The sequence below is a fragment of the Poecile atricapillus genome, chromosome 2, assembly GCF_030490865.1.
Source record: "Poecile atricapillus isolate bPoeAtr1 chromosome 2, bPoeAtr1.hap1, whole genome shotgun sequence".
In the NCBI taxonomy this organism is placed as follows: Eukaryota; Metazoa; Chordata; class Aves; order Passeriformes; family Paridae; genus Poecile; species Poecile atricapillus.
In genome coordinates this window covers 17,338,185-17,363,833 of record NC_081250.1, presented here as the reverse complement: position 1 = coordinate 17,363,833, position 25,649 = coordinate 17,338,185, and the positions used below count along the sequence as shown (strand labels likewise).

Here is a 25,649-nt window from a genome sequence, read left to right as displayed (position 1 = left end):
AATTCTGCCATTCCTATACTAGAAAATATTAAAGGAAGAAAAAGTTGCTTTGAGGGGAGACCTAGGAATAGTGAAATATTCTTAGTGGTACCTGAGGGGCTCTCACCAGCCGAGTATGAAACATTACAGGTTGGTACACTACTATTAGAATGTGGTCATTGACAGTTCCGGTCACAACAGATGGATCCAGGGAACAGTTATGGGTATGTCTGCACAGGGAGTTTGGTGTCCAATGTGGACAAGTTTTAAGGTGCATCCTGTTAATGCACTTACATTAGCACTGATAGGACAATTCTTAGGAATCTGGTGTTAAGAAGGCTCCTATAAAATAATCACTAATTAAAATCTGGCAAAGTACTATAGCAGTTGAAGATTATCTTGTGATAAATGCTTTGTTTCTTATATGAAGCCAGGGGTGTTTGCTTTTTGATGAATTAAGGAACTATTCTTTAAAGAGCTATTGCTACAATAGACAGCATGTCTGAAAGAACAAAAGACAAGGTTTACAAAGTGTCAGAAGTCCACTTCAGAATACATCTGCCTCAAAGTGGTGCCTGTATGTGAAGACTGAAACGTGCTGGGAAGAAATAGTTCCTGTTCACAGTGCTGTAAAATAATAAGTAGTGAATCTGATAAACAGCATATGCAGACTTGTAGACAAACCTACACAAATAAAATAATTTTGGCAAAATACATAAGAGATTTTCATAATGAACAAAATCCCTAAACAGATTTGCATTTCCATTACATCTCAACATTTCATACAACTATTGAGAAAGAAAGTTTCATCTGATCTTTGAGTTAACTCCTCCTGATCTTTATCCACACATTTCAGGATCTGAAGACTCTTCATGTCTGAAAGAATGCCTCCTAAAGCCCATATTTTTCCTAAAGCTAGTGCAATTAGAATCAGTTACCACCAAGTTACCAATAAAGCTACTGTTGCATTTATGTCACAGAGCTGAACTGTATGGATCTGAACCTATTCAGATTACAGCTAGAAACTCATATCAATTCTGCCACTGCTATATGACTGTTTTCTTCTACCTTTCAGACTATTTGGGTTACAATTAACAGAGCTTTCTGTATTTTTAAACCATATTCTTTATCAGACTACTGCAATACGAGAGATTGTTCTGACTAACTACAGACAGAAGCTTAATGCCTTGAAAAGCATTAACATGAGCAGGACACTAAAAAATAAATTCCTTCAGCATTGTGCTGGAAAACTTAAGCAGGAGATGTTTGTTCTTCCCATCAAGATTGGTTCGTCAAGTCTTTGTTTTGATGTTCTTATCTTCCAGCAATTTTACAGAGCTCACTTAAGAAGTGTAATGAAGTGTCATGTCTTGCTAATAACAATAAATATGAGTAAGGAAATGAAAAACTAGATAATTTAGGCGGGGTATACTTGGATGTGCTTGACTGTGTCAGCAGCCACACGTTCAACCCACAAAGCTGTTCTCCATCGAAGATTTTTTTATTGGCATAAAACAATACATTTTGTTTAGTTTTGCTGCAAATGAGACAAATTCATGGTTCTGTGAACTCACAGAATTAGTAGAAACCAGAATTAATGAGGTTCTTTGTGCATTATGGAAATGAAGCTGCTAAGGAGTTTATTATGGAGGAATATATACTTACTGAATGTTTACCTTTTTTTTTACAGTATGGACTGGTATAGAATGAATGAATGAATTTACAGTAGACTTTCAAAACTTAATTAGGGCCAAAATATGATTGGTGAAAACATGATATTTGGCTTAACTTAGCCTGTAAACATTCTGAAGAATGTTCTTACTATCTTTGTTTAGCTGTTTGTTTATGCACTAAAAATAGGAGGAAAAGAATAAATATTTCTAGATATACAACCAGGGGAAATGATCAAAGGGGAAAAGAACAAAGAAAATAAGGGTCAATAATACTAACAAGTAGGACTGGGTAGGTCTGGACACATAGCCAAGAGCCATAAAGGAGCAGATGGAAGAAGCGACACACAGAGAAACAAAGCAGGGTTAAGACTGATATGCAAATCCCCTGTGAATATATTTATGTCTTTGGCTTTTACACAACTTTATCATTTCAATTAGACATCTATTCCTCTCTTACTGTGTTGCTGATAAAAGTAGGACATGCCCACCCTTTCACAACTTTAATGTAAAGAAATACTGAAAATAACAGGTTGGGGGCAGGGATATGCCAAGAAAGCAGTCCAAGGCAAATATTATTATGGAGTTACCTAAGCAACCTTTGAATTATGTATACTGCTTCTAAGAAGCTATAACAAACATTTGACAACTCAGTTTAATATGTAAACACCAAAACTAGACAAGAAAAGCATGAAAATCCAGAATATTTCAAGAGGAATGGCTTACCTAGGTAGAAGCTTGCCAATTAGGGGGTGAAGTAAGAGCTCTTTTTCTGGTTCTGCCTGTTGCTGCAGCTGTTATGTGAACAGCAGAACTGTAAACAATCTTATCAAGCATAAACTTGCATTTCTTAGTGGTTACAAGGTAAGCTACAACACACATACACACACACCCAATTGTGTCAGAGAAAGACATTTTTGGGTAAAATGGTTCCTGAAGAGATTATTAAATCCAAAAGTCTAACATATGTACAGTACTTTAGGGCATGTTGGAAACAATTCCAAATTATTTTCATATCCAGTTTTAATATATTCCAGAATTTTGAGTTCTTGTGTATAACCTGAGGCAGTGACCCAGTCCATAGGGTAGCTGCTGGAGACCCTGAGTGCAGCAGAACATGTCTGGCAGACAGTGTTCCAGACATCTGGGAGAGCATGAAGCAGGACTGTTGCAGCGGCCTCAATCATGAACACAGGGAGTCCATGAGAAATACTGCCCCATTAGCAAGGCTAGAGAGCATCATGCACATTGTTCTTTGTGACTCCTGTATTAGAGCAGGTGACAGAATGGCACTGCAAGCTGGAATCTGGCTCCTGTCCACCTTCAATTTCAGCATTACCATCATTTTAGAGGAATTGGAAAGTTAGGCTTTGAAGCAGCTGCAGCATCTAAGATCTACAAGGGGAGCTTGGTCACAGTTAATCTGTACTGAGTCTGTGAGACTGACTTAGGCTTTGAAAATTAACTGGAATAACTTTGATATAAAGAAAACACCTAAAAGTTGCCATTCAAGATGTTAGTCTATTTTTAAAAATATTTATAACCTCCAAATCACTGTTAGGCACTGCTTGACAGAACCCTGGGCTTTGACTTATTTGGTCAATGATAAACATCTTTAATACAAAACTACATTTTTGTTTGTTATTAATCTCACTGTGCCAAACGAGAGCAGCGAGAGCTTTGCTTTGCAATTTCCTGGCTCCTGAAGATACCCTTCCTGCTTTTCAGGTTCATGTTATTAATATGGAGTCCTTATAGCTGAAAGAAACGCAAACAGAAATTTCCTCTTGTCCTTCAATACTAGAATAAACTTTATATTCTTTATAATATTATGGAAATATTTGCTCTAACCAGCTATTTAGAGGCATTGACGTTTGAATGATGAAGCACTGTTTTCAAGGAATGCTGCTCACATCATATCCTATGACAAATTCATCATGCATGACCATGAAAACTAGTCAGGGAGTTGTAACTATGTGGTGGGTCACACCCAATGTAATGAATTTAACTGTTAGAGATTGTTTTCTTTTTAAAGGAGGTTGTTCACTTGGCTTCATCCCTCTTTTTACATTATTCTTTTTCCTCAATTAGAACAAATCTAGGAAAGTCTGCCAAACTAAATAATTCAGAGTGTCTTAAACAACTAAACAAATAACAGTTTAAAGGGTTTTTTTCCACCCAGAATAGCTCAGTTATCTTTGATTTAATTTTGTATACTTCACAGCTTGCCTAGAATTAACAGTGCAGTAATGAAAGTGTTTTGAAAAAGAGAGTCTGGTCTCCTGTAGCATAGGACAGTGAATGTTCATGACTGGACAGCCTCTGTGCTCTGTTCCAGCATAGAATAACCCACTACCTGTGGGTGCTGGAATGTTGGATTTGGACCATTTGTTAACTTTATTGTTTGTGTCAAGAGAAATCATTCCTCCTGAGCAAAATGTGGTTGCTTCTCCCTTGTGCAATGCTTGGGGCCCTATATTGAGCACAACTGGAGTTTTTTCCTCTGAAGAGAGAATTACTACACTGCTTCCTCAGCTTGAATATGGGCCTCAAAGCAACATGAGGTCCTTTGAAATGGACCTCAAAGAACAGTTCTAGAGGTACTTGTCCATTTTTAAAGCAGCTAATTCAAAATTTTGGAATTAGAGGATTGAGTCACCTGAATATGGGGGCTCTGACCTATCAAGACTAAATTAATCATTAATTTTAATAATTATGAGTAACCAATAGCTTTTAAACTATTCCATAGTGCTGTTTAGGCTCAAATCATAGTTCTAACTTTAGGCACACATATCCTGTATTTAAAACAGATGGGCTCAAATTGCATGTCAGAAATCCCAGAAATAAGAAATGCAGCATTAATGGTTACCAGTGAAGAAGCCAGGTATAAGTCATTTACCATTGCATTTCAAAAACATGCTATGACAAAGACATGAATAAATCATATTGCTCCAGGGAGTAAGTTAAGTGCTTTAAATCTCATTTCTCTTCCTTCAACTCCTACTTCCCAGTTGCTGAAACAAATGAAATAAGAGTTCTTGGAGAACAGATCCTTTTAGTAAACAACAAGAATCTTATTGCATGGTCTTCATGCCCAGATGATCATATTTGTTCTTAATTTTATTATAAGCACACAAGAGCTCTACTAACAGAAAATTGTGTCAGACACTAAGCAAAGAGAGAAAACCACAATCCATATAACAGATAACAATTTAAGACAAGAAACAGCAGGCTACAGTACCAGGGGAGTTCAAGGAAACTGCCCAGCAAGATTAACCCTTATTTCAGCTCACCAGCAGCTCAGCCGTTTTTAAAGTTTTGGTGGGCTCCACTGCAAAGGACATTTGAGGAAAGATTTGAATACAAAGTTATTCCAGTGTTTGCATGTTTCTGTGAATTTCTTCATGTTGTGCAGTCAATGTCGAGGCTGGCATGGAATAATGAATTAACACCTCATGTTAGTACTGTGACTGAACAGAAGTTCACTCTCCTAGCAGCATCAACTAGACCAGCATATAGCTGCTATTTGGCTATGTCTGCCTGTCTACAACTATTTCTGGAGGTACAGTCTATAAAAAAAATCTGTTTCATAACTTGGTGAAATAGAAGTCTCATTTACATCAGCACCCTTTAAACAGTAAAAAAAAGCCCGCAAGAAATAACTCACGTTGCATTCCTACCATAATGCCACTGCTTATCCTGGAAGGTGAAAACCCTGAATTTACTCATATTCTATTTACATAACTGCATGACAAGAAGGAGCAGGAGGAAGATTGAGATAGTATGAAAAACCTTACAGTCTAGGCATTCATGCTGTCAAGTGTACATCACCACCTTGGATGGCCACTCATGGAAGAAATGGCTGCTCCTCCTTGGCTTGGTCAGGCTCAATACACACCTGGTTCCAGAGGTGGACAATGCCAGCCAGCTGCAGGGCTCAGCAGCTGCCTTCCTTGACTATGGGAAATATCAGATGACCTTAATAACAGGGTTTGCCACCTGTCTCCCTCTAATTATGTCATTAATATTATAAGCATCCTAAAGCTGAGGATGAAAGTGTGGACTGAGGCTAGAATTTATCTAGGATCGTATTAATCTGCATATATGTGAAATTTTTTTATCTGAAAGATGTTTGCCTTCATTAAGGCTGAAATTATTAGATATGTTGCGTTGCCTGAAGTGTATGCCAGTGAAAGGACTAGATTTGAGCTTTGTGGCAGAGCCATCACAGCTGCAGTTTGCAGTATCGATTTTCCACAAAAATATACCAGGGGTCACAACATGCCATCCTACAAAAGAACCTACCTACAGCAACTATGAAAAATGAATTCAGTGGTGAATTTATCCTATTTTTCCCACTGAATTTTGGCCTTACTGTTTCATGAGGGGAATGAGGTTACCCCTCTGCATGGAAGGTTTTGAAGAAGTGTGCCAGACTTAGTCCCCAGGAATGCATGCAGAGCCCAAAAAGCCGCCATGGTCCAAGATCAGCCACATGGAGCCCACATGCTCCTGTCAGAGCTGATGCTTGCTCGAGGCAGGTCTATCGGAGCCATAAAATCAGGAACTCCCTCTGCTTGTGACCATGCCATATCTGATCCCTTCCTTCCTGAATATAAATAGTTTCATTCTCAAGAACAGCCAGTGAGATATTCATCATAATTTCACGTTGCTATTTTTAAATAATAGATACGCAGCTTTGTCATGCACAACTTCCAACAGGAAATATTTTCAGTTTGTGGGAACCTAACTCTTACTGACCAATAGATTATTCATGCCCCATTTTTCATGTTTTATTATGGTTATCCAATTTGAAATTACCAGTTTTATAATTATGAAGTACTGAAGCATTTTGGTTATAGTCTTGTTATTTCATTGATTATTAGTAACTGACTAGTGAATTTAAAGGATGTTTCAACTGGTAATGCTAATTTTTAGTCTGTGGACAGTCTTGTTTCTGTTAATATTTAATAGCTTTTATGAGGGAACAATTCTATCAGAACGATTGAGTTTATTCACCTTTTAAATTTTGTTATACCAATGGTACCTATTAGTTGATTCATGAACATTATACTTTCAATTACTGGCTTTTCCTGAACATACAGATACAGCGCGTTGCATTCTTCAGTTGCATTCTTTGGATTCTGCAAATTTATTCTGTCAAACTTCACAGAGAATTAAGTGTAGTTTTGTTAAAATACACAGTGTGTCATTCTTTTGAGTAAGAAGCATATTAAATCCACTTTTTTCAAATCTGCAGCTTTCTTCCAGCTTACATCCTTCAAAAATAAACATGATTGCTTAACAATAAGTTACAAATAAGAAAATACACATTCCTGCTCACCCACATGTTCCTAGTGCATGTCATAGACAAGTATAATATACACAAGAAATAAAACCTAGAATCATTGTGAAGCCTTCAAAGCCATTCCTTGAGAAATTTAGGAAAGGAACTTTATGTATGGGAATACTTGGCTTTTCATAGTTAATTTTATATTTTTTACTTTATCCTTTGCTGATGTCAGATATGATGATGGTATATTCAGCTGCTGGTGGTAGTGATTGATACCATACAGAAAAAGCTGTGTTCTGAAAGGCTGAAAAAGATTTTTTCTAATCTAAACAATATCTACAATTCTATAAAGAAAAGGTGAAGCAGTAGGAAAGAAAAACATTTTTCCTTCTATGCAAACAATTGCAGTAGAGTGTGCTGATATAATTTTTGTGTAAGTCTTGACTCAGATGCTTGTATATTGCTTTCATTCTAACAGTACACACATAATTCCAGTCAAAACACATTTTTCTAATTTAATTGTAGATTTACTGTAGTATTACAGAATTATGCACTTGTAAAAACACACATGTGGTATCTGTATTGTGTGAAGTCTGTGTTATTACAGGTTTCCACATTAAAAATTGGTTTTGGTAACAAAAAATGAGTACACAAAATGTTATGCAGAAGCCAAGCTATTTACAAATACGCTCACTCAAGCTTTTAAGTAAAGCATAACATCTCTTTAATATATAGTCCAGAAGCCATTCTATCCTGAAGTTATATTTACCAAGCTGTCTTCAGCAGCCAGTTATTTTCCTTTGTTTTGGTAAGGCAAGGAAAGATGTACTCCAAACATATGAAACAGTGTTTTATATGCTTTCTGTATGATGTTTATAGAAATCTTAGTAGTTAATAAAATTTACAAAGAATAATAAAATTAATTCATTATTCATACTCAAAGTTTAGTTAAGCATTTTATTTCTAACTGTTTTGGGGACTGTACAGATGAGTCATATGTAACAACTTTTCTAAGAAGATACATACTTAGTTGAGCATTTCCTTCTAAACAGTTGACAGTAGCATCTTCTAAGAATTTAGAGAGGCACTTCTTGGAGATGCAGGGATAGAGAAAAAGGAGAAAAGAGGCAGTATCTGAACAACAATCCTTAAACATTTGCAATGTAGACTCTTTTGTGCTTCTCGATTGCTGCTATGTCATGCTCCAGTTGTTTCAGCTTTAATTCCAGCTCTTCTTTATGCATCCTCTTGTACATGGTGTCTGCTAGTATTGGAAGACCTTGATATGCATTATTTATTTCCTCCCAGTTCTTTTTCAGTGCCTGGTACCATTACATGAAAAAGAAATATATGAGAAAAACTTAAAGTAAGAACAATATGTACATAAACTACTTGATTTTTTAATTTATATGACATTTGCCAAGTGTAACTGATAGATAAGTACATGAATAATGTGTAATCATCTTAATTGGACCAAATTCATTAAATCTTTGTGAGTTACAATACTTGGAACTCCAGCCAAAATTCAACGAAATTTCAGGCCATCTCACCACCAGCTTAATTTTCTGTAATTGAGACTTTGTTCAGACCACAGTCACCAAACTGATTCCACAACACTTTGACTTCCATAAACTACTTTGAAAAAAACTCTGAATAATTGCATTCCCCTTCTAATCTACACTGACAGTAACAACTATGGGCAATTTATTCATCAGTTGGACTAAAAACCCTAACTGTCACTGACCCTATCAACAATAATTTCAGCAACTACTACCTCTCTTGAATGTTGCTGTGCAAAGAATTACCTTTCTAGATAAAGTGAACATATATAAAACCTTGAGATTAAAATTCTGCCTAAAAGATTTTTAAATGCTATAATCCAAAACTTACTCATAAACCTGTTAAGCTGACACCAAAGACAACACTTTTATCCACCAATATACACTAAAAGGAACCAGACAGTGGTAGAAAAATAAAATTTAGATCTTGCCTTTGTAGCCTTCTTACAATTACTGCAATTATTGCTCTTACTTTCTCTCCTCAAAATTATAATCAAAATCTATACATTCTACCCACATGTAAGTGAAGATTTAGTAGAGTTTATCCAGTGCATCAAATGTCCCCTGAAAACTATATGAGTGAACTTAAAAATGACAACTAACAAGGAACTGAGACAGCAATCAGTAAATAACATGCCTATCAGTGAGAAAACAGTTCTCCAAAATGTTTATGGCTCTCAATTCTGCCACCTTAGAGGATATCACAAAGTATCTCTAAAAATAAAGAAGTTAAGTTACTCTCTTTTGAACCAAAGTTTTCAGCTCTTCTCCATAACTAAAACTGGATTCAAATGGCACACTGATTTTATGGCACATTGTGATTTCCAACTTCAGGTCCTCCATTATTATTAAACATTTTTCTCACAGTCTAGCTAACTGATGAACATACTGAAGTTAAATTTAGAGGGTTTATTTTTGTACATATTTAGCTTTGAAGACTGTTGTTTCTATTTCAGAACTCGAGGGCTCTTGTGCTTAAAAACTTGACTTTTGTTTACTGTATAAATTGATTTACAGAAAAAAATGAACTCTCCTGCCAAGACTAAGAAAAATGTAATCTTTAATATGAACTAATATTTTAAAAATTCAAACCAGTGTAGTTATTGCTTAGCAATTAATGCTTTTTGCATATTCATATTAAGCATCTAAGTGTTGTTCATAAAGGTTATTCCAACCATCTTCATATACAAATATCTACATAAGCTTAAAAACCTTACTGCTAAATGTGAAACTGAGAGCAACAAGGATATTTATCTACTGTCTTGTAATCTTGTTATCTACTTGTCTTTGCTATCCAAAGTTGTAAAGTACTTTCATAAGATCATAGTCTACCAGGCATTAAGTACAGCTTACAAATATATAGGCATAAAAATAAATCTCATTTTTCAAAGACTTTCATAGAAGAGTCATTCATAGATTCTTTAAATAATTCTTATTTGTGTAGATTAGTAAGAACTGGCTTGGAAATAATTGAAAACAGTGAATTTTAAAACATTAGAGCATACATTCATCAAATTTGCTCTATTCTTACAAAGTGGAGAGATCAAAAACAGATCATGGCTATATAAAAATCATCTTCACACTTCCTCCAACACTGTAATATGCTGACCACTATTCCTACAGCTAGATCACAAACTGAATATCCAACTCTATAAATGGAATTCTAACACATGCTGGATCGGTGAGTAATATGTACTGCATTTATCAACATTCTCTTTTATTCTCATAAAATCCCAACCAAAGTAAGCACAATGAAGAGTTAAAAAAAATGCTGACACAAATTACTTCTCTTTATTTTTGTAAGGTCGTGAAGCTTGATTTTGGTCTCAGGCATTTATTGCTGTGTATTCTTTCAAATCAGATAGTGCACATGTGTTCATTAGCTATGTCAATTATTTTAAAGGACAGAAATTCCCATATGCCTACAGCTGAGCACTGGGTAGAAGCCACATACCCTGGGGACACTAAATCCTCCTGACAATATAACTGTAAAAGTGACCCCATGGAAGTGCAAATGTTTTTGAAAAAAAATTAAATACTGAGTTACTAAAAACAATCTAAAAACTGGAAAAATTAAAAAAATATTCCAGTACATTTCTCTATTTGAAAAATGCGGAACATCATTTTAATCAAACTAAATGCAGAACGGTGAGGAGCTGAACTCACATGCCTTTTTTGCACAAAAATTTTTGCTATATAGTAACTTGTTGGACCATCAGCTTGTCCCATGCCTTTCCTACCATAAAAATGTCTCCATCTTCTTCAAAACAGCATGTGGTTTTGTTCCTTATACTCCTGTCAGTGCAATACCCTCACCTCTCTCCCATACTCCTTCCTAGCTTCTACTGCTTGTTGTATATGCAAAAACCATTGTGCTGGACATTTCAGACCTTGCCACTTAATCAGTTCCTCTTTCAGGCAAGTGAGTTAAGACACTGTTTTCTCTCTAGATATTTTTTTTTGTGGGCATTCAGCATCTTTGAGCTGTCCATCTATCTATTAATTTGTTTCAGGTGGATGCTAAGAGCAAGTTATTAAGGGACAGACTGATACACAGATATCACAGTCATAAGCTTCATTTTCATAGGAAAAGTGTCTAAATTTTTCTCAAGAAAAATTCCAATTCTAGGGATTTACTTTTAAGGATATACTTTTAAGATATGTCTTTCATGCTCTGCGTCTTTTATGGTAGTAAATGGTAGTAATTCTCTTCAGAAAGTCTTCTGCAACAAAAACTGTATGAAAGACAGTATCTAGAATATCTTGACAAAATAAAAAATTTTCAGTCATAATTCTATGACTATATCACAATTTAATTCTGGTTTTTTGCCACTTTTTAAAGCACGCCATTATACTTTAATCAGCGAGGTCACAATGTGAGGATAGAAACTGCCAATAAAAGGAGCAATATTCTGCATTAGGAAAAAAATTGTATTTCTCCATTAATAAATGTCACTAAATCCATATTGGTGATTTTCTGCTCTTTGAAGTTTCACTTCAAATTGAAATTCACTTGAAATTCCAAGTCATTAAGGTGGATAAGAACCAAACAGAATGGAAAAAAATTAAAACTGTAACTAGATCAGTTCCTTTCAGTTGTATACAACTGTTCTACAGCTCCATCTAGTGAAAAAGTAGCCAAATAATTTGTTTCACTTAAAAAACAAAAAAAATGTACTTTTATTATTTATATGAACTTACACTACCTTATTTAATCTTTTGGACATGTTACTAATTACACTAAATCAAATATGCACCTTTAAAATATTTGTCCTTTCTTCCTCAGATAGAATTTTCATGGCTTTCGTCTTGAGTTGCTCCAAAACACTGGCCTGGTATTCTTCCTCCTCTCTCTTCATTTCTTCATTTCTCCGTGTCACATATTTTGGTATAACACCATAATTCTATAAGGAGAAGGAAGACGTTCCTTATACGTGCTTTTAAGAAGGAAACAGATACCTGTCATCCATCCATTTGCAAAAATAGCTTGAAATGACAATTTGTGCTACTGAGTAGCACTGATTGTGCTATTAAAATCCTAAATCAACATGTTCTTAAAAGACATGATTATCTTTGTAGTCTGAGAAAAATATATAAACAGTTCCCTTCCATTTCTTTTCACAACCTTAGAAGATAACAGAATCCAGAAATCAAAATGTTTATTTACAAGAACTGATGGTTGAGCAAGGAGTTTGAAACCTGTTCATGACATTGAGCTATTTTACATTTTTATATGGTGTCAGCTTCTATGATTGGAAACATTCCTTAGAGAATTTCTTTGAAAGGTCTTCCTGTATCCTGAATTTTGCTGAACATTGCAACATACAAGAATACATACATGAAAATTGGACTAATTAAGAAGGATAAACTATCCCATACTGATGTGTTTCTGTGAGAAAAAAAATAACTTCTGAATAACCCAGAAATTCTTGGGGAAACACACATATTTTGTCTTAAACTTTGTAAAATGAAGCTCCTCCAACCAAAAGATATCAGAGTCTACCTTCTTTCTACTAAATGCAAAATTACTCACTAATCTTTTATTGTCAGGTAGCATCATGACTAGCATTGTTCATATAGATATTTATCCATGGAAAAGTATTGCAAGGGCTTCAGTTTCTTTTTGGCATCTTCTCTGTCATGAGTTCTGTCTTATGCCATCTCTTAATGCTCTCTCATGTTTAGATAAACCAGACTATTGATAGATCTTATTTTCCTGGGTAGAGGATGGACTGCTCTGGTGCACAGAGGAGGTTGTCCTTAAAATCATGTCAGCTCTCCCAAGCTCTTTGCCTTCCAGAGCTGTCACAGGTAGGGGCCTACTTACCAGTTACCCTCAATAAGCTGCTGTTTGCTCTCCTGAGCAGTCAGTATGCTACCACTGGCTCCCTGAACAGGAGGGGGTCTGGAACAGCTACAAGGTCTGTGCCACCCAGACTACAACTGATTATCACACCCCTGCACAATTCTTCCTCCTTTTAAAGTAGCAGAACCAGAAGAGCATGACCATTGGTTGGCTCATCCACCATCTGTGAAGAAGGCTGTTGCTGACAGGCTTCAGGAAACTTTTTGGAATGCTTTCATCCTATTGTGTTATCCTTTCAGTGGCTATCAAAGACAGTGAACTCTTCCATAAGAAGCTGCATCATGATCTGAATATTTCCTCAAGTTGCTTAAAGAGATTTTCATCCAGTTCCTCACTTTATTGGGTGCTCCATAACAACACACTTTTGACAGTCACTGGCCTTTCCTCTGATCTTGACTCACAAGCTCAACCACCCTGTTGCCAGTTTCACAGAAGAACTCCATATATTTGAACGGTTCTTTCATTCAAAGGGCAGCCCTCCTTCTCTTCTTCCCTGCCTGTCTTTTCTAAGCAGCAAACATTGATTCATCACAGAATTCCATGTCTCCCCATTAGACACTCCCTGGGTTCCCAATGCAAGATACATGCCATTGCTTTAGGACAATCATTCTGCAAATTTTTTTGGCTGACAGCATCAACAAATGAAAACAGAAAAACGGCAAGGCACAAGTCTAGAGCCAGTGATTTCTTCTTGATGAATTCAAGAGCTCTAACATGAACAGCCATGGTATCTATACAATAGTGAACTTAAAATAGGCATTATGAATAGCATTTCCAATATAATTTAATAAAACATACCTTTTTTTTAATGTATTTTGGAAAAAGTCCTGAAGGTTCAAGGAGATATTTATCTCCCTGTCTTGTATCAACACAAAAATGTCGAGGCTTTTTAGGCTCCCCCTTGATAACAGCAACTGCATTTTTATTTATAAAATTCTTTTTAATGCGAATAACTGGGTGGTATGTCCTGGGTGGCACTGGTGGAAGCAATTTTTTACAATCCCGTTCTTTTTTTTCTGTGAATAGAGTACATAAACATTCTCAGCAATAAATTTGAAGAGATTTTCAATTTAATATTATTACACTTTTCAAAAGGGAAAAATTGTACAGAATTACATAAAAATAGAAACCTATTATCCTATATTATATATATTTATTATATTCTAATAAGAATTTATTAGAAAAATAAACACTATCTACAGTGAAAGAACTGCCTGTCAATGAACTGTGATGTATGTTTGGCCTAGCAGAAGTTTCATAACCTAGGAAATACTATGTTGTTTCAGATGGGTTTTCCTTATATGTCACTCATTTCCTCTTAGCTGCAGTAATACAGGACTTTTGTCAAATCTAATTGTAATTACTTTTAGTAGAGGTGCTCATTGTCAGAGCCCTTGGGCAATAATGGTCCTGTTCAGTCTCACCAGGGGCACCCAGCCCGCCCCCTCAGGCTCAGGAACCCCATTTCACTTGTCAATACCTGGATGAGCTGTCTCAGGTAGGTCTGCCCCTAGTCCTGTTCCTGAAGAGGTATGTGGATTCAGTGGAGGGACCTGGCCTGTAACCCGATTTTGCCTCATGGTCAGTGGAGCACTGACAGAACAGACTTTTCTCACCACCCCACTCTGCTGGCCTGCCTGACGTGGTGGGACTGCACTCTCTTGGTGAGGTCTTTGCCTGGCCTGCATTGTGGTTGCCCTCAATGTCTGACTCATCTTTCCTTAGGGAACAGTCTGGCTCTTGCTGCTCCCTAATCCTTGTAAACAACTTCAAATAATCCTTCTTCCAGAGAATATAGAAACTCTTCCATTTTACTGTAATCTTTTCTCCAAGGCACCAACAGAAATAAGTAGCATCCTGAGTAGTCTCACAGTGAGTGATTAGTAATTATTTCCCATCATATTTCCCACTAGACATAACTCTAATTCATGATCATTACCAGAAATAATGATTGATCCAAGTGAGTTCATGTTCTTCTTTAGCAGTAAATAAGTGTAATGTCACAAGTGACAAAGCTCATTCCTACAACAGCTGGTTTTCTGATACTTACCGCATAAACCAGTATTTTTGTTTTTACAACTAATAGCTGGCCATAACTTAGTACTGTATGACACAAAGACTTAACTCTACCGTAAGAAATACATTTCATTGTATATATTCTCTGTCTACACTTACTTGGTGCTATTTTGGGTTCCTTAGAACGTTTCTGCAGAAAATCATTTGGAGACGGCACTGCAACTTTTGCTGGCCCCATAGTTTTCCACTGAGATTTATTTTTCTCTGCTTCATGTTTCACCAATTCTCTAAGTTTGGCAATATACCTAAGAGGTTAGAAAATAGCCATAAAGAAGTTAAGGGTCAGAAAAATATTCAAAATAGTTCAACTTTTTTGCAGTAGCTCATGGTAAAAGCTTAATCTGTTTTGTTTTGTACTCTCTCCCAAATAAAGACCATCATTCACACAGCCTCCATGCTAAGGCTAAACCTAGTAGTGCACTGACAAATGAGTTTTCTGTTTCTGAAGTTAGCTTCCTTCTTCCTTCTGCTCTTGCGTCTCTGAGGTCAGGATTATCACACTTGGGGAAATAAATACCAAATATAAATGCTGAACACAGACATTCTGAAATCCACCAAAACCTAAATTTTGGAAATAAACTTGAGTATTGCTTGCACTAATTTCTTATGGTACGTGGTGTGATTCTTGGAGTGTCCTGTGCAGGGCCAGGACTTGGACTCAATGATCCTGATGGCTCCCTTCCAACTCAGCATTATCTGTGATTCTATGATTTATGCTCAAGAAAAGACATCAAATGTAGTCAAGAATTGTACAGGATGTCCTTGATCATCAGTTTTTCTTATTACTGTCCATTGTATCACTGTCTCAATGTTCCAGCTGAACCATCTGTTACAGACTCTTATGAGAGATGAGATGGGTGACTGCTCTGAAATAGCATAGCACACTATTACACAGATAGGAGTTGAGATCCTGAACAACAGTAATCAGCGGTGGGTTTGGCACTGAAACAGCTGATGTGAAAATCAGTAAGGGCTCAGACATGAAAAGCTGTATGAACATGGTATGCACACACTGCTGTTTTGGTCTAATGTTGCATATGGCATGATAACTTCTGCTTTAATCAGCCAAACACTGATCATTAGCTGATTGGCAACATCTTGACTCTATCTGAAGGATTGAGCTGTCACAGATGTTTGCCTGAGAAAGCAGAACTCCCTGTTCCCTCCCTGTACTTCTATAATCTGTCCATCTTCAGGAAACATATTAATTTATGGTAGACAAAAGCTTATGAAAAACTGTGCTTATTTTACAGAAAAAATGTGTTTATGAAAGAAACTATGCCATGTTTTCAAGTAAGGATAAAAAAGAAGAGCAAAAAAGATTATATCTAGTGCAACCGACTCTATGGAAATACTGAAATAGGAAGAATGAAACCATGTAATCCTGGGCCACTGAATGTGTATCACATGAGCTGCAAATGTCCAATAAATGTATTTGTACCTGATCATAACATTAGAACGTCAGAGGATTTCATTAAAATTGTGGACTTATTTTGTCTTTTGGAGATTTGGTCTCCAAAATCAGAGAGAGGATTATCTGCATAAAATTATGTATACTTCCTGAAATACTTCTAAGGAATGAGGTTTTGGTTGGGTTTTTTTCTGTTAAATTCATAGCAAACAGCTATAGACATTGCACAAACCCACCAAACTGATAAATAATAGTATTCCTCACCATTTTCTAGAAGTGGCATCATGAGCACACGGGAGAGAAAGGCACTGGCTTTATGCAAATTTTGACATAGAGGGGTTCATAGTCTTGGAATGAGAAAATGAATGAGAAGACATTGAGTTTCTTACATACTGGCATGAGGTAAAGACATCATTTGTAGACAGCTATAGACATTCCTTAGGACAAAGAGATGAGGGATCTGTTATCTTTTCAGTGACTTTCCAGACCAAGAAAGCAGCTCAATATCACAGGGTTAGAGAGGGTTGCAAGGGAGAAAACATAAGTTATGGGGAACATCAGGATCTGATCTGTTCATCATTTAGCAAGGGAAAAAAGACAATACATCTGTAAGAAGACAGAAGAAGATGACAGATGAAGTTGACCTTAGGGGTCAACTTGGGATATCAGAGTTGGGGGAAAATGAGAATGTTTGCTGTGGTTTCATGAGCAGTACCAGTCAGCTAAGAATGAAATAAGATTTCATTTGGAAAAAAAAAACATACAACAAAGTAGATTTGGTAGACATTAGTTAAAACTGGTCAAATCACACAAAGTCAACGGTCCTGTTACCAGCTGAATATTTGTCACATTGTGAACCTAAGCTGCAAGTGTGATAACAACAGAAGTCAATGAGATCAGAAGGGGATTTAGTCAGATTATATCTAAACCAAGGAATCTGTTGCCTAAACTGAACCTAATGGTCATGGAGTACCCAAATCTCTGAGTGGTATTAAGTCAGGAGTAGATTTGATGTGCATGCTTTGCCATATTGTCCTTTCACCTTCCTCTGTCTCCAAAAGTATCTCGGTCCAAAACTATATCCAGTCACGATGAAAACAAAACAAAATTTAAAAATCTACTATTACATGGGAAAGACTCAGAGTTAGGAATCTCACAAGTCTGAATCCATTTACCTGAAACATGATAACTATCTTTGTTCTAATGAGTGTCACTGATACATCTACTTGTTTCAAAGCTATTGAGTTATGACCTACCCTTTCACTAAAGATGCTAAGTGTAACAGCCTTTTACATAAACAGGGACTTGAAATAAACAGCATGTGTGCATAACTTTCGGCAAAAGGCCTTTTCTTATACTTTTTAAGGCAAGATGTAAGAAAGGGAAGCAAAAGTAACAATGTTAGATGACACACCTGAAACATGGAAAGTATGGAAACTGGAAAGCCCACCTCTTCAGCCTTTTCAGCTGCTCACTGAGTTGTTCTAAGTGCAAGTAAAAAAAGATGTCATCTAATTCCTGTGCACAGAAGGAGTGCTTTGCAAATTATGAACAAGATGCCACTGAAGACACCAAACTTAATCATCACCTCTTGGAGTAGACTGTAAACCCTCAGATCACAGAATCACAGAATCAACGAGGTTGGAAAAGACCTCTGAATTACCAAGTCCAACACCATCTTGTCAACTAGACCATGGCACTGACTGCTGCATCCAGTTATTCCCTTAAACACCTCCAGGGACAGAGACTCCACCACCTTCCTGGGCAGCCCACTCCACTACCTAATCGCTCTGTCTTGTGGAGAATCTCTTCCTAATGTCCAATCTAAACCTGCCCTGGTGCAGCTGAGGCCACGTCCTCTTGTCCAGTCACCTTTTTCCTGCCTAGGAAAAAAGGCCAACCCCCAGCTGGCTGCACCCTCCTGTCACGCAGTTGTAGAGAGTGATATGGTCACCCCTGAGCCTCCTTTTCTCCAGGCTAAACTCCCCCGGCTCCCTCAGCTGCTCATCAGACTTGTGCTCCAGACCCTTCACCAGGTTCGCTGCCCTTCTCTGGACACACTCCAGCACCTCAGTGTCCTTCCTGACGTTATTGACTCGCTAGGAGGAGGAGCAACTATGCAAAAACTAGTTTGTTTGGGGTTTTTTTAATATGTGTTACCCGTTAGGTGCATTGCCTTGCCAGAACCAGCCACCCAGCCTACCAATGGCTCCGTCACACCCACATACCCGCCAGGTTTGCCGGGCTGCTCCGGCCGGGGCGGGGGGTCACAGGCGCCCCCCTGAGCACTCTGCGTGGCCATGCTCGGGGCACGGGCAAGCGCCCGCCTGCTTGTGGAGCTCTGGACGCGGGGTATTCTCCCGGCTGGGGGGCTTGGACAGCGGAAGCGCCACCTCGCCGAGGGGCTCGGGGCGGGGCCGGCGGCTGTTGTCAGTTACCGGGGAAACCCGTCAGGGGAACGGCGCCATGAGGGGCGGGGCCTCCGCCGCCACCTGCTCCAGCGCCAGGCGCGGAACGGCCGCGCAGGCGCAGCCGCTGTCGGTACCGGGCGGTGCGGGAGGAGCCGGGGCGCGCCGGGCCGTTGGACTGCGCCTGCGCGGCACCTGCGGCAGCGGGCCCGCCCCCGCCGGTACGTGCCCGCGCCGCGCTGAGGGCGCCGGGGGGCGGGGGTGGAATCCAGCCGGGACAAGGGGGACGGGATAGGGCAGGACGGGATGGGATGGGACAGAGCGGGACGGGACAGAGCGGGACAGGGCGGTACAGGACAGGACGGGACGAGGCAGGACAGGACGAGGCAGGACAGGACGGGGCGAGGGGAGGTGGCAGCCCGCAGCCGTGCTGGCCGGGTGCGTGGGTGCGGTCCGTCCGGCTCCCTCCCTTCTCCCATCCGCGCTCTGACTCCAGGGAGCCACTGCAGAAGCTTGGTTTGGGGGTGGTTTCGTGTCTATCCAAGTAACAAGGCCCAGGTTGTTACTAGAGCGCCTGTCGCCTGCAGTGGTCGTTAAAATTGTGGGTTGGGGCTAAAGATACATAGGTGCTATCCCCGTCCATGTCGAGCTGAATAGCCAAAGCAAAATGTCACTGGAGGTATGGGTGTAAGCTCTGCTGCAACAACCCCACCCTTTTTTTGTGGAGTTTGTATCTAAAGTGGGGTAGGTGGGTCATTTGAGTTGTTTTTACTGTTAAAAGTTTTGCCAGTGGACAAAAAATTATTTCAAAGAGAAATGGGTTGTATTCAATGCTTGTGGCCTTCTATGGACATGTACTTTATGTGGGTGAGTGCAAAGCTCAAGTTGATTTTAAACAATAACTATGGCCTAAATTAATAAGGCAGCCCAGATGTTACACCCATTATTTGTGTAATGCACACCAACTAACTGCAGCTCAAAGTTAACCTGTAGTGGAGCAGAACATGGCAGGCTGGACTCTGTGCTTGGCATAGTTTTCACCCCATTAGTTCACACACAATGTTTAAAGTGAAGAAATTCAAGAAATAAAGTCACTACAATATACTGGCTTTGGATTTATTTACTCCTGAATATAACTTTTTTACATCTGCAAGTTTAATATGAAGATCTCTTTTTGTCCCTAAAAGGAATATATACATATTTATATATGCACTCTTGCTTACTATTGCAGTACAGTTTTAGAGCAATACTGGATATTACAGTTACTCTTTGCAGCTTGGTCTTCCTTTTATTAAAGGTTTATAAAGGTTTTTTAAACCCTTTTTTAATTAAAGATTTATACAACCTTTATATTGCATCTTCATAGGATGATCCCCTTATACTTTACAAGGATTGAGGAAAAAGTCCTGGATAGCCTTATATGGCCATTTTTACTCTGATCTATGCCTTGTAATTACAGCATATCCTCTAGGTCACAGCACTGGGTGCAAATACAGAAGTTTACTGTTTGCAAGCTCAGCTTTCCATAGAAGTGGCCAAATGCTCTTCCCAGTGCCCCTCTTGCAGTTGTAGGGAGATTTAATTTAAGAGTCTTTCCCCGTTTGCTCTTAACATTGCAGACAAATTTAGTGCTGATATTGGTGTTTATTTTTCTAAGTAAACAGAGCATAATGTTGGGAGTTTCTTGCTTGGTTGGAAATCCATCCTTCTTAGTTACTTTTTTTGTTGGTAGAGTCCTCATGATTTCTCTCTGTCTGTCTGTCTCTTCTCCCCTTTCTATCCCCCAATTACATTCAGTACAATTCCAGTATAGAAGTTCTTCAAAACTGTTCCCTTCAGAAGAGATTTGAATGCAACTCATCCAGCCGTGCTGTTGCACAAGACTGTGAGTTATCTGTGTATTTAAGTGGGTCTTGCATTTGGTTTTTTAGAAAGAAATAATTAAAAAAAATAAAAATCAAAGTTTTGGTGGGAGGTGGGACAAATGCATAGTTTGTTAACATTTTAATTACAAGAAGGTAATCGAGTTGTTACTCATAAATGTGTAGTTAAAAGCAAGTCTTCTAGAAGAAAAAAAGAATTGATTTTTAATTCCTATAATCAATATTATTTGCAAACAGTATTATAAGTGTTAGGTTTGGATGTCTTTTATTAGCTTGAGGATATGAACTTTTTGAATTTGGATTTATCAGTGGAAACAAGTTGGAACTATGCAGGAGAGGAGAATGAGTCTTACTCTGAAAAATACCTCCTTGGTACTGATGAGGTTAGAACTGGATTTAGGTTTGAAGTCTTGTTCTAAATTTTGTATCCTTGAGGGTTTTTTCTTAGATATTTGGTGAAGGACTAGTTACTGTTTGGTTTTTTGTTTTTCTGTTTTCTTTCTGAAGCAGTTAAGTGGATTTTCAAGTTGTCTTGCAAAAAAACCCACAATAACTCATCAGAAGATGTTTCACATTTTTCAGTATCAGCCTTTAAGACTAATAACCCAAAACAGTCTTTCTAGCATGTGCTTAAAACTGATGCTTTCAAGACCTGTTGCATTTGCACAGATATGGAAGTCATGGTTCTCAAGTCATTCTCTTCTTGGAAAGAAAAATATTATCCTGATGGGACCTCCAGGTGCTGGGAAAACAACAATTGGGAGAATAGTAGGCCAGAAACTGGATTGCCCTGTCATAGACATAGATGACGATGTCCTTGAAACAACCTGGAATATGAGTGTGTCAGAAAAACTGCAGGACATTGGTTGTGAGGAGTTTCTAGAAGAGGAAGGAAAAGCACTGTTGAAGTTCTCAGCATCTGGAAGTGTAATTTCCCTTAGTGGGTCAAATCCAATGCATGCTGCTGGCATGCAGCACATAAAGAAAAATGGAATAGTTGTATATCTGGATGTGCCCACAACAGTCATTATGAGCAGGCTGAAATCAAAGGGACTGGATCGTATCGTGGGCCTGTCTCCTGGTGTTTCTCTCAAAGACATACTTCAGTTTAGGAAGCAGTTCTACAGAAGGTGGTTTGACATCCGTGTTCTTTGTGGAGGGGATGTTGCAGCAGAGATGGTAGCAGAGAAGGTACTTGATACTGTGAAGAGATACCAAGACTCAGAACTGGAAAGTTTCATTTCAACAAGGTCTGGAAGGAGTATGGAAGAAGACTCTGATAAATTTTATTTCAGTGATGTTGTTACTCAGGGCTTAGCCCTTGATGGAGGACTCTTTGTTCCTGAGAGAGGACTTCCAAAATTCACTGCTGAAGAATGGCAAGGTCTGATAGAAGCCACTTACACTGAAAGAGCCCAGGTGATACTAGAAAGATGCATACATCCTGCTGATATTCCTGCTTCTAAGCTGGCAGAAATTATTGAAACTGCTTATGGAGAAAACTTTAGTTGTTCTAAAGTTGCCCCAGTTAGGCATCTGGCAGGCAATCAGTTCCTTCTTGAGTTATTTCATGGACCAACAGCATCATTTAAAGATTTTGCATTACAGTTGATGCCACATTTATTTGCCTACTGCATTCCCAGAAGCTGCAATTACTTGATCCTGGTAGCTACTTCTGGGGACACAGGGAGTGCTGTTCTAGATGGCTTTAGTCGTCTCCATGACACTGACAAACAGAGAATTGCTCTGGTGAATTTTTTTCCTGAGGATGGAGTAAGTCCAATTCAGAAATCACAAATGATTGGTTGTCAGAAGGAAAATGCTTGGTCAGTGGGTGTCAAATCTGATTTTGATTTTTGCCAGACAGCTATAAAGCAAATTTTTACTAATTCTGATTTTACTGGCTTTCTTACAGTAGAATATGGAACAGCTTTAGCTGCAGCAAACTCCATAAACTGGGCACGACTGCTTCCTCAGATAGTTTATCATGCCTCTGCATACCTTGATCTCGTTCATCAAGGTGTTATTTCTTTTGGAAGCCCTGTAGATATTTGCATTCCTACAGGAAACTTTGGCAACATGTTAGCTGCTTTCTATGCTAAAATGATGGGAATTCCTATTAGAAAATGTATTTGTGCTTCAAATGAAAACAATGTTTTGACTGACTTCATAAGAACAGGTGTTTATGATTTGAGGGGAAGAAAATTAATTTCCAGTTTTTCACCAGCAGTAGATATTTTGAAGTCCTCCAATCTTGAGCGATACTTACACCTGATTGCTAATGGAGATGGACAACTGGTGACACAATTATTTAACCACCTGGAAAATCAGGGCCACTTCCAGCTGCGGAAAGATCTACTTGGAAAGCTTCAGCAGGACTTAGTGGCTGGCTGGTGCTCTGATGAGGACTGTCTGGCTGCCATTCACTCTGTGTACAGTACTACAGGATATATTTTGGATACACACACAGCTGTTGCTAAAGTAGTTGCAGATCGATTACAAGATAGAACTTGCCCAATTATTATTTCATCTACAGCTCATTATTCTAAGTTTGCACCTGCTATCTTGAGGGCCTTGAGGATTGCAGAAATAAATCAGAATCCATTAAGTCAGCTTCATTTGCTGAGTTCTTACAGCGCTTTGCCTCCAATCCACTGGGGCCTATTAGACACCCTGAAAAAGACAGGAAATGGGGATCACCAGGTCTGTGCTGCTGATATGAGTGTGCTGATGTCCCATATAGAAACCTTAATTCAAAATCATTTTATGAAAGTTTTTTGAGCAACTGATCCAATGTCCACAATTGCAATGCCTTCTTAACAAGCTGCATGCTTTACTAAATCCATCATTCATCTGGCCTGTGTCCAGTCCACAGCATATCTCACAGTTTTATATTCAGTTGTCAAGCTTTCAACAGTATTTGTAAGTAATGTGTGTGAGATTTCTAGTGGTGGTGAAAGGTTGTGAATTAAGAGTGTAAAAAACTGGAATACCATTTTGCAAGTCATACACAGTGGAGATGCCAGCACTGCTGGCTTTCCTTGGCAGTGCTGTCTCCTTCACAAACCTGAACCTGAAACTCAACGGGAGGAGGCAGATAATGAAGCCTGACCTTTCTGGAACTAATAGCTCTGGTTTTGTTGCAACAATGATGTGAACCTTTGGTCAGTGTATGTTTAAATAAACTTTAAATCATTTCACTTAGGGCACTGAAACATAATAAGTTAATATAATGGTGTTCATATGTTACTAATGAGGGTTGATTTCACTACAAAGATTGAAGTATCATTGTATTGTTAATCCTTGAACCATTGATTTTTGTGATATATTACCTTCTTGTGTAATGTTTTTTATCTATTGTGTGGCCAGTGTCTAAGTAAAAAAATCTGGTCATTTTGTTTTTAACACGTTTTTCTCCCAAATATTTTCCTGTGTCAAATAGAATACCTAATTCAATATTTTTAATATATTTGAGGTGTGACTCTTCTTCCAGTGTCTTCTAGTCTCTTTCTCAGATGTTTTTTATTTCAACTTTCAACTTTGAAATCCTTTTTTAATACTATAGAAGAATCTGATAGTGGTAACATCTTCTTAAATAAGAACCAGACTTCACAATTTGTTTACATATATTTTTTGTATTTTATCTTTGAGATCATATAGCTTTTCTTGTTCTAATTACTTATGTTTTCATATTTTTCTTAAGTTAATTTCCTTGATGTTCTATTCTATTCATGCTTTGCATGAATTAGTATAAAAAAGAAGCTTCCCAAATTGCTTGGCATCTCATCAAGGAAAGTGAAGGATGAATTCCAGAGTGATAGCATCAGAAGTGTTCATTATGTAATCCAAAATACATCTGTGTGGTTTTGCTAATGACAGGCTCTTTGCTGGTTTTTTTTTTCTGAAGAAAAAAATAGACTGGATTGTCCTAGGAGATCATGTGGTTATGGAGAAATTGTTCTGCTAATTGATGATTATATTTCACAAGGACATAAGCTACATTTCATACTATGAGAAATGGTAAAATGATGTATTGAAAGCTTTGAATGGCATGCCGTTAAAGAGCTAGGAGTCTTCAGATGTAAGGACATATAGCTATGGGAAGTTGTGTTTCCCACTAAGATTCAAATAATCTGGTAATTGATAACAGGTTTTTTTGCCTCTTCAATAGGCATCATTTCCTACATGTCAAGATTCACCTGGGGCTTTGAACTGCTGCCATATCCTTCAGCTTCCTCTGTGCGCCTGCTTGTACTTTTTGTCACACTAGAAGGGAACCATCTCACAAATTATTTTAAAGAATTGTCATTTTTTCCAGCATAAGGTAAAAGTCCCAAGCATGATGTGCATTTTCCACAGTGAACACGTATGCAGTATCATTAAATGTAGCTGAGAACATGGGTGTGACACAGTAGCTTTCTAGATTCCCCCATTCCTAGATACTTTTTAGGACCTTTCTAGTTCTTTGCTCAAACCTCATTCACTATTTCTGCAGTAAATTTGAAAAATAACTTTTTGTTTTCATGAAATTGTGAACAGACCAGGTTGGAAGTGACCTGAAAACTTTTGTGACAAAGGGAGCCTACATGACATTATCTAGCACCCTCTCCAGTTATGTCTTAAAAACTTCCAGTGATGGAGACCCTTCTGCTTCCCTGGAGATATTGTTCCAGTGATTGAGTGTTCTCACTATAAAAATTTCTTTCTTATACCAAAATGAACCTTGTCCTGGTACAACTTCCCCCTTGTCATCTCCATATGGCTCCTTGTGAAGAGGGAGCCTTCAATCTCTTCCTAACCATCACTGAGGTGTTGGACAACTGTGCTGAAGTGCCCACTGAAACTCCTGTAGTATGAAAAGATCTAACTCATTCAGTATCCTCGTAGGGCAGGGGAATTTTCATCATTTTCCAAACACAACATGGCAAAGACTGTGATTATGTAATTTTAAAAAAATCCAAGTCCTGTAAGAAAAGATTACATAAGCATATTGCTAAGGAAGCA

General features: G+C 38.1%; 2 protein-coding genes across 4 annotated transcripts; one reads left to right on the top strand and one right to left on the bottom strand.

Moving 5' to 3' along the window:
• Positions 1 to 6,786: 6,786 nt before the first annotated feature.
• ENKUR (enkurin, TRPC channel interacting protein) lies at positions 6,787 to 18,916 on the bottom strand. The gene is made up of 5 exons (XM_058833153.1): positions 18,583 to 18,916; positions 15,043 to 15,188; positions 13,666 to 13,883; positions 11,759 to 11,905; positions 6,787 to 8,264 (listed from the first exon to the last, which is right to left on the bottom strand). Exons 1-5 carry the CDS (start codon positions 18,654 to 18,656, stop codon positions 8,091 to 8,093), a joined length of 759 nt encoding a protein of 252 aa, XP_058689136.1. The 5' UTR covers positions 18,657 to 18,916; the 3' UTR covers positions 6,787 to 8,090.
• THNSL1 (threonine synthase like 1) lies at positions 18,909 to 24,806 on the top strand. Of its 3 annotated transcripts, none has more exons than XM_058833152.1 (3): positions 18,909 to 18,983; positions 20,560 to 20,647; positions 21,315 to 24,806. In XM_058833152.1, exon 3 carries the CDS (start codon positions 21,372 to 21,374, stop codon positions 23,424 to 23,426), a length of 2,055 nt encoding a protein of 684 aa, XP_058689135.1. In that variant the 5' UTR covers positions 18,909 to 18,983; positions 20,560 to 20,647; positions 21,315 to 21,371; the 3' UTR covers positions 23,427 to 24,806. The 3 variants fall into 3 exon arrangements, with proteins under 3 accessions (XP_058689135.1, XP_058689133.1, XP_058689134.1); XM_058833150.1 differs by having other exon boundaries at positions 21,156 to 24,806; XM_058833151.1 differs by having other exon boundaries at positions 21,153 to 24,806.
• The last annotated feature ends 843 nt before the right edge of the window (positions 24,807 to 25,649 follow it).

Excerpts from the sequence above, each read along its gene's own strand:
- ENKUR (XM_058833153.1), bottom strand. The coding sequence starts at position 18,656 with ATGGCCACGCAGAGTGCTCAGGGGGGCGCCTGTGACCCCCCGCCCCGG. Across the intron at positions 15,189-18,582 it reads CAGCCCGGCAAACCTGGCGG|GTATATTGCCAAACTTAGAG; the intron begins GTATGTGGGTGT and ends CTAACCTCTTAG. Across the intron at positions 11,906-13,665 it reads CAAAATACATTAAAAAAAAG|AATTATGGTGTTATACCAAA; the intron begins GTATGTTTTATT and ends TTCTCCTTATAG.
- THNSL1 (XM_058833150.1), top strand. The coding sequence starts at position 21,210 with ATGTTTCACATTTTTCAGTATCAGCCTTTAAGACTAATAACCCAAAAC.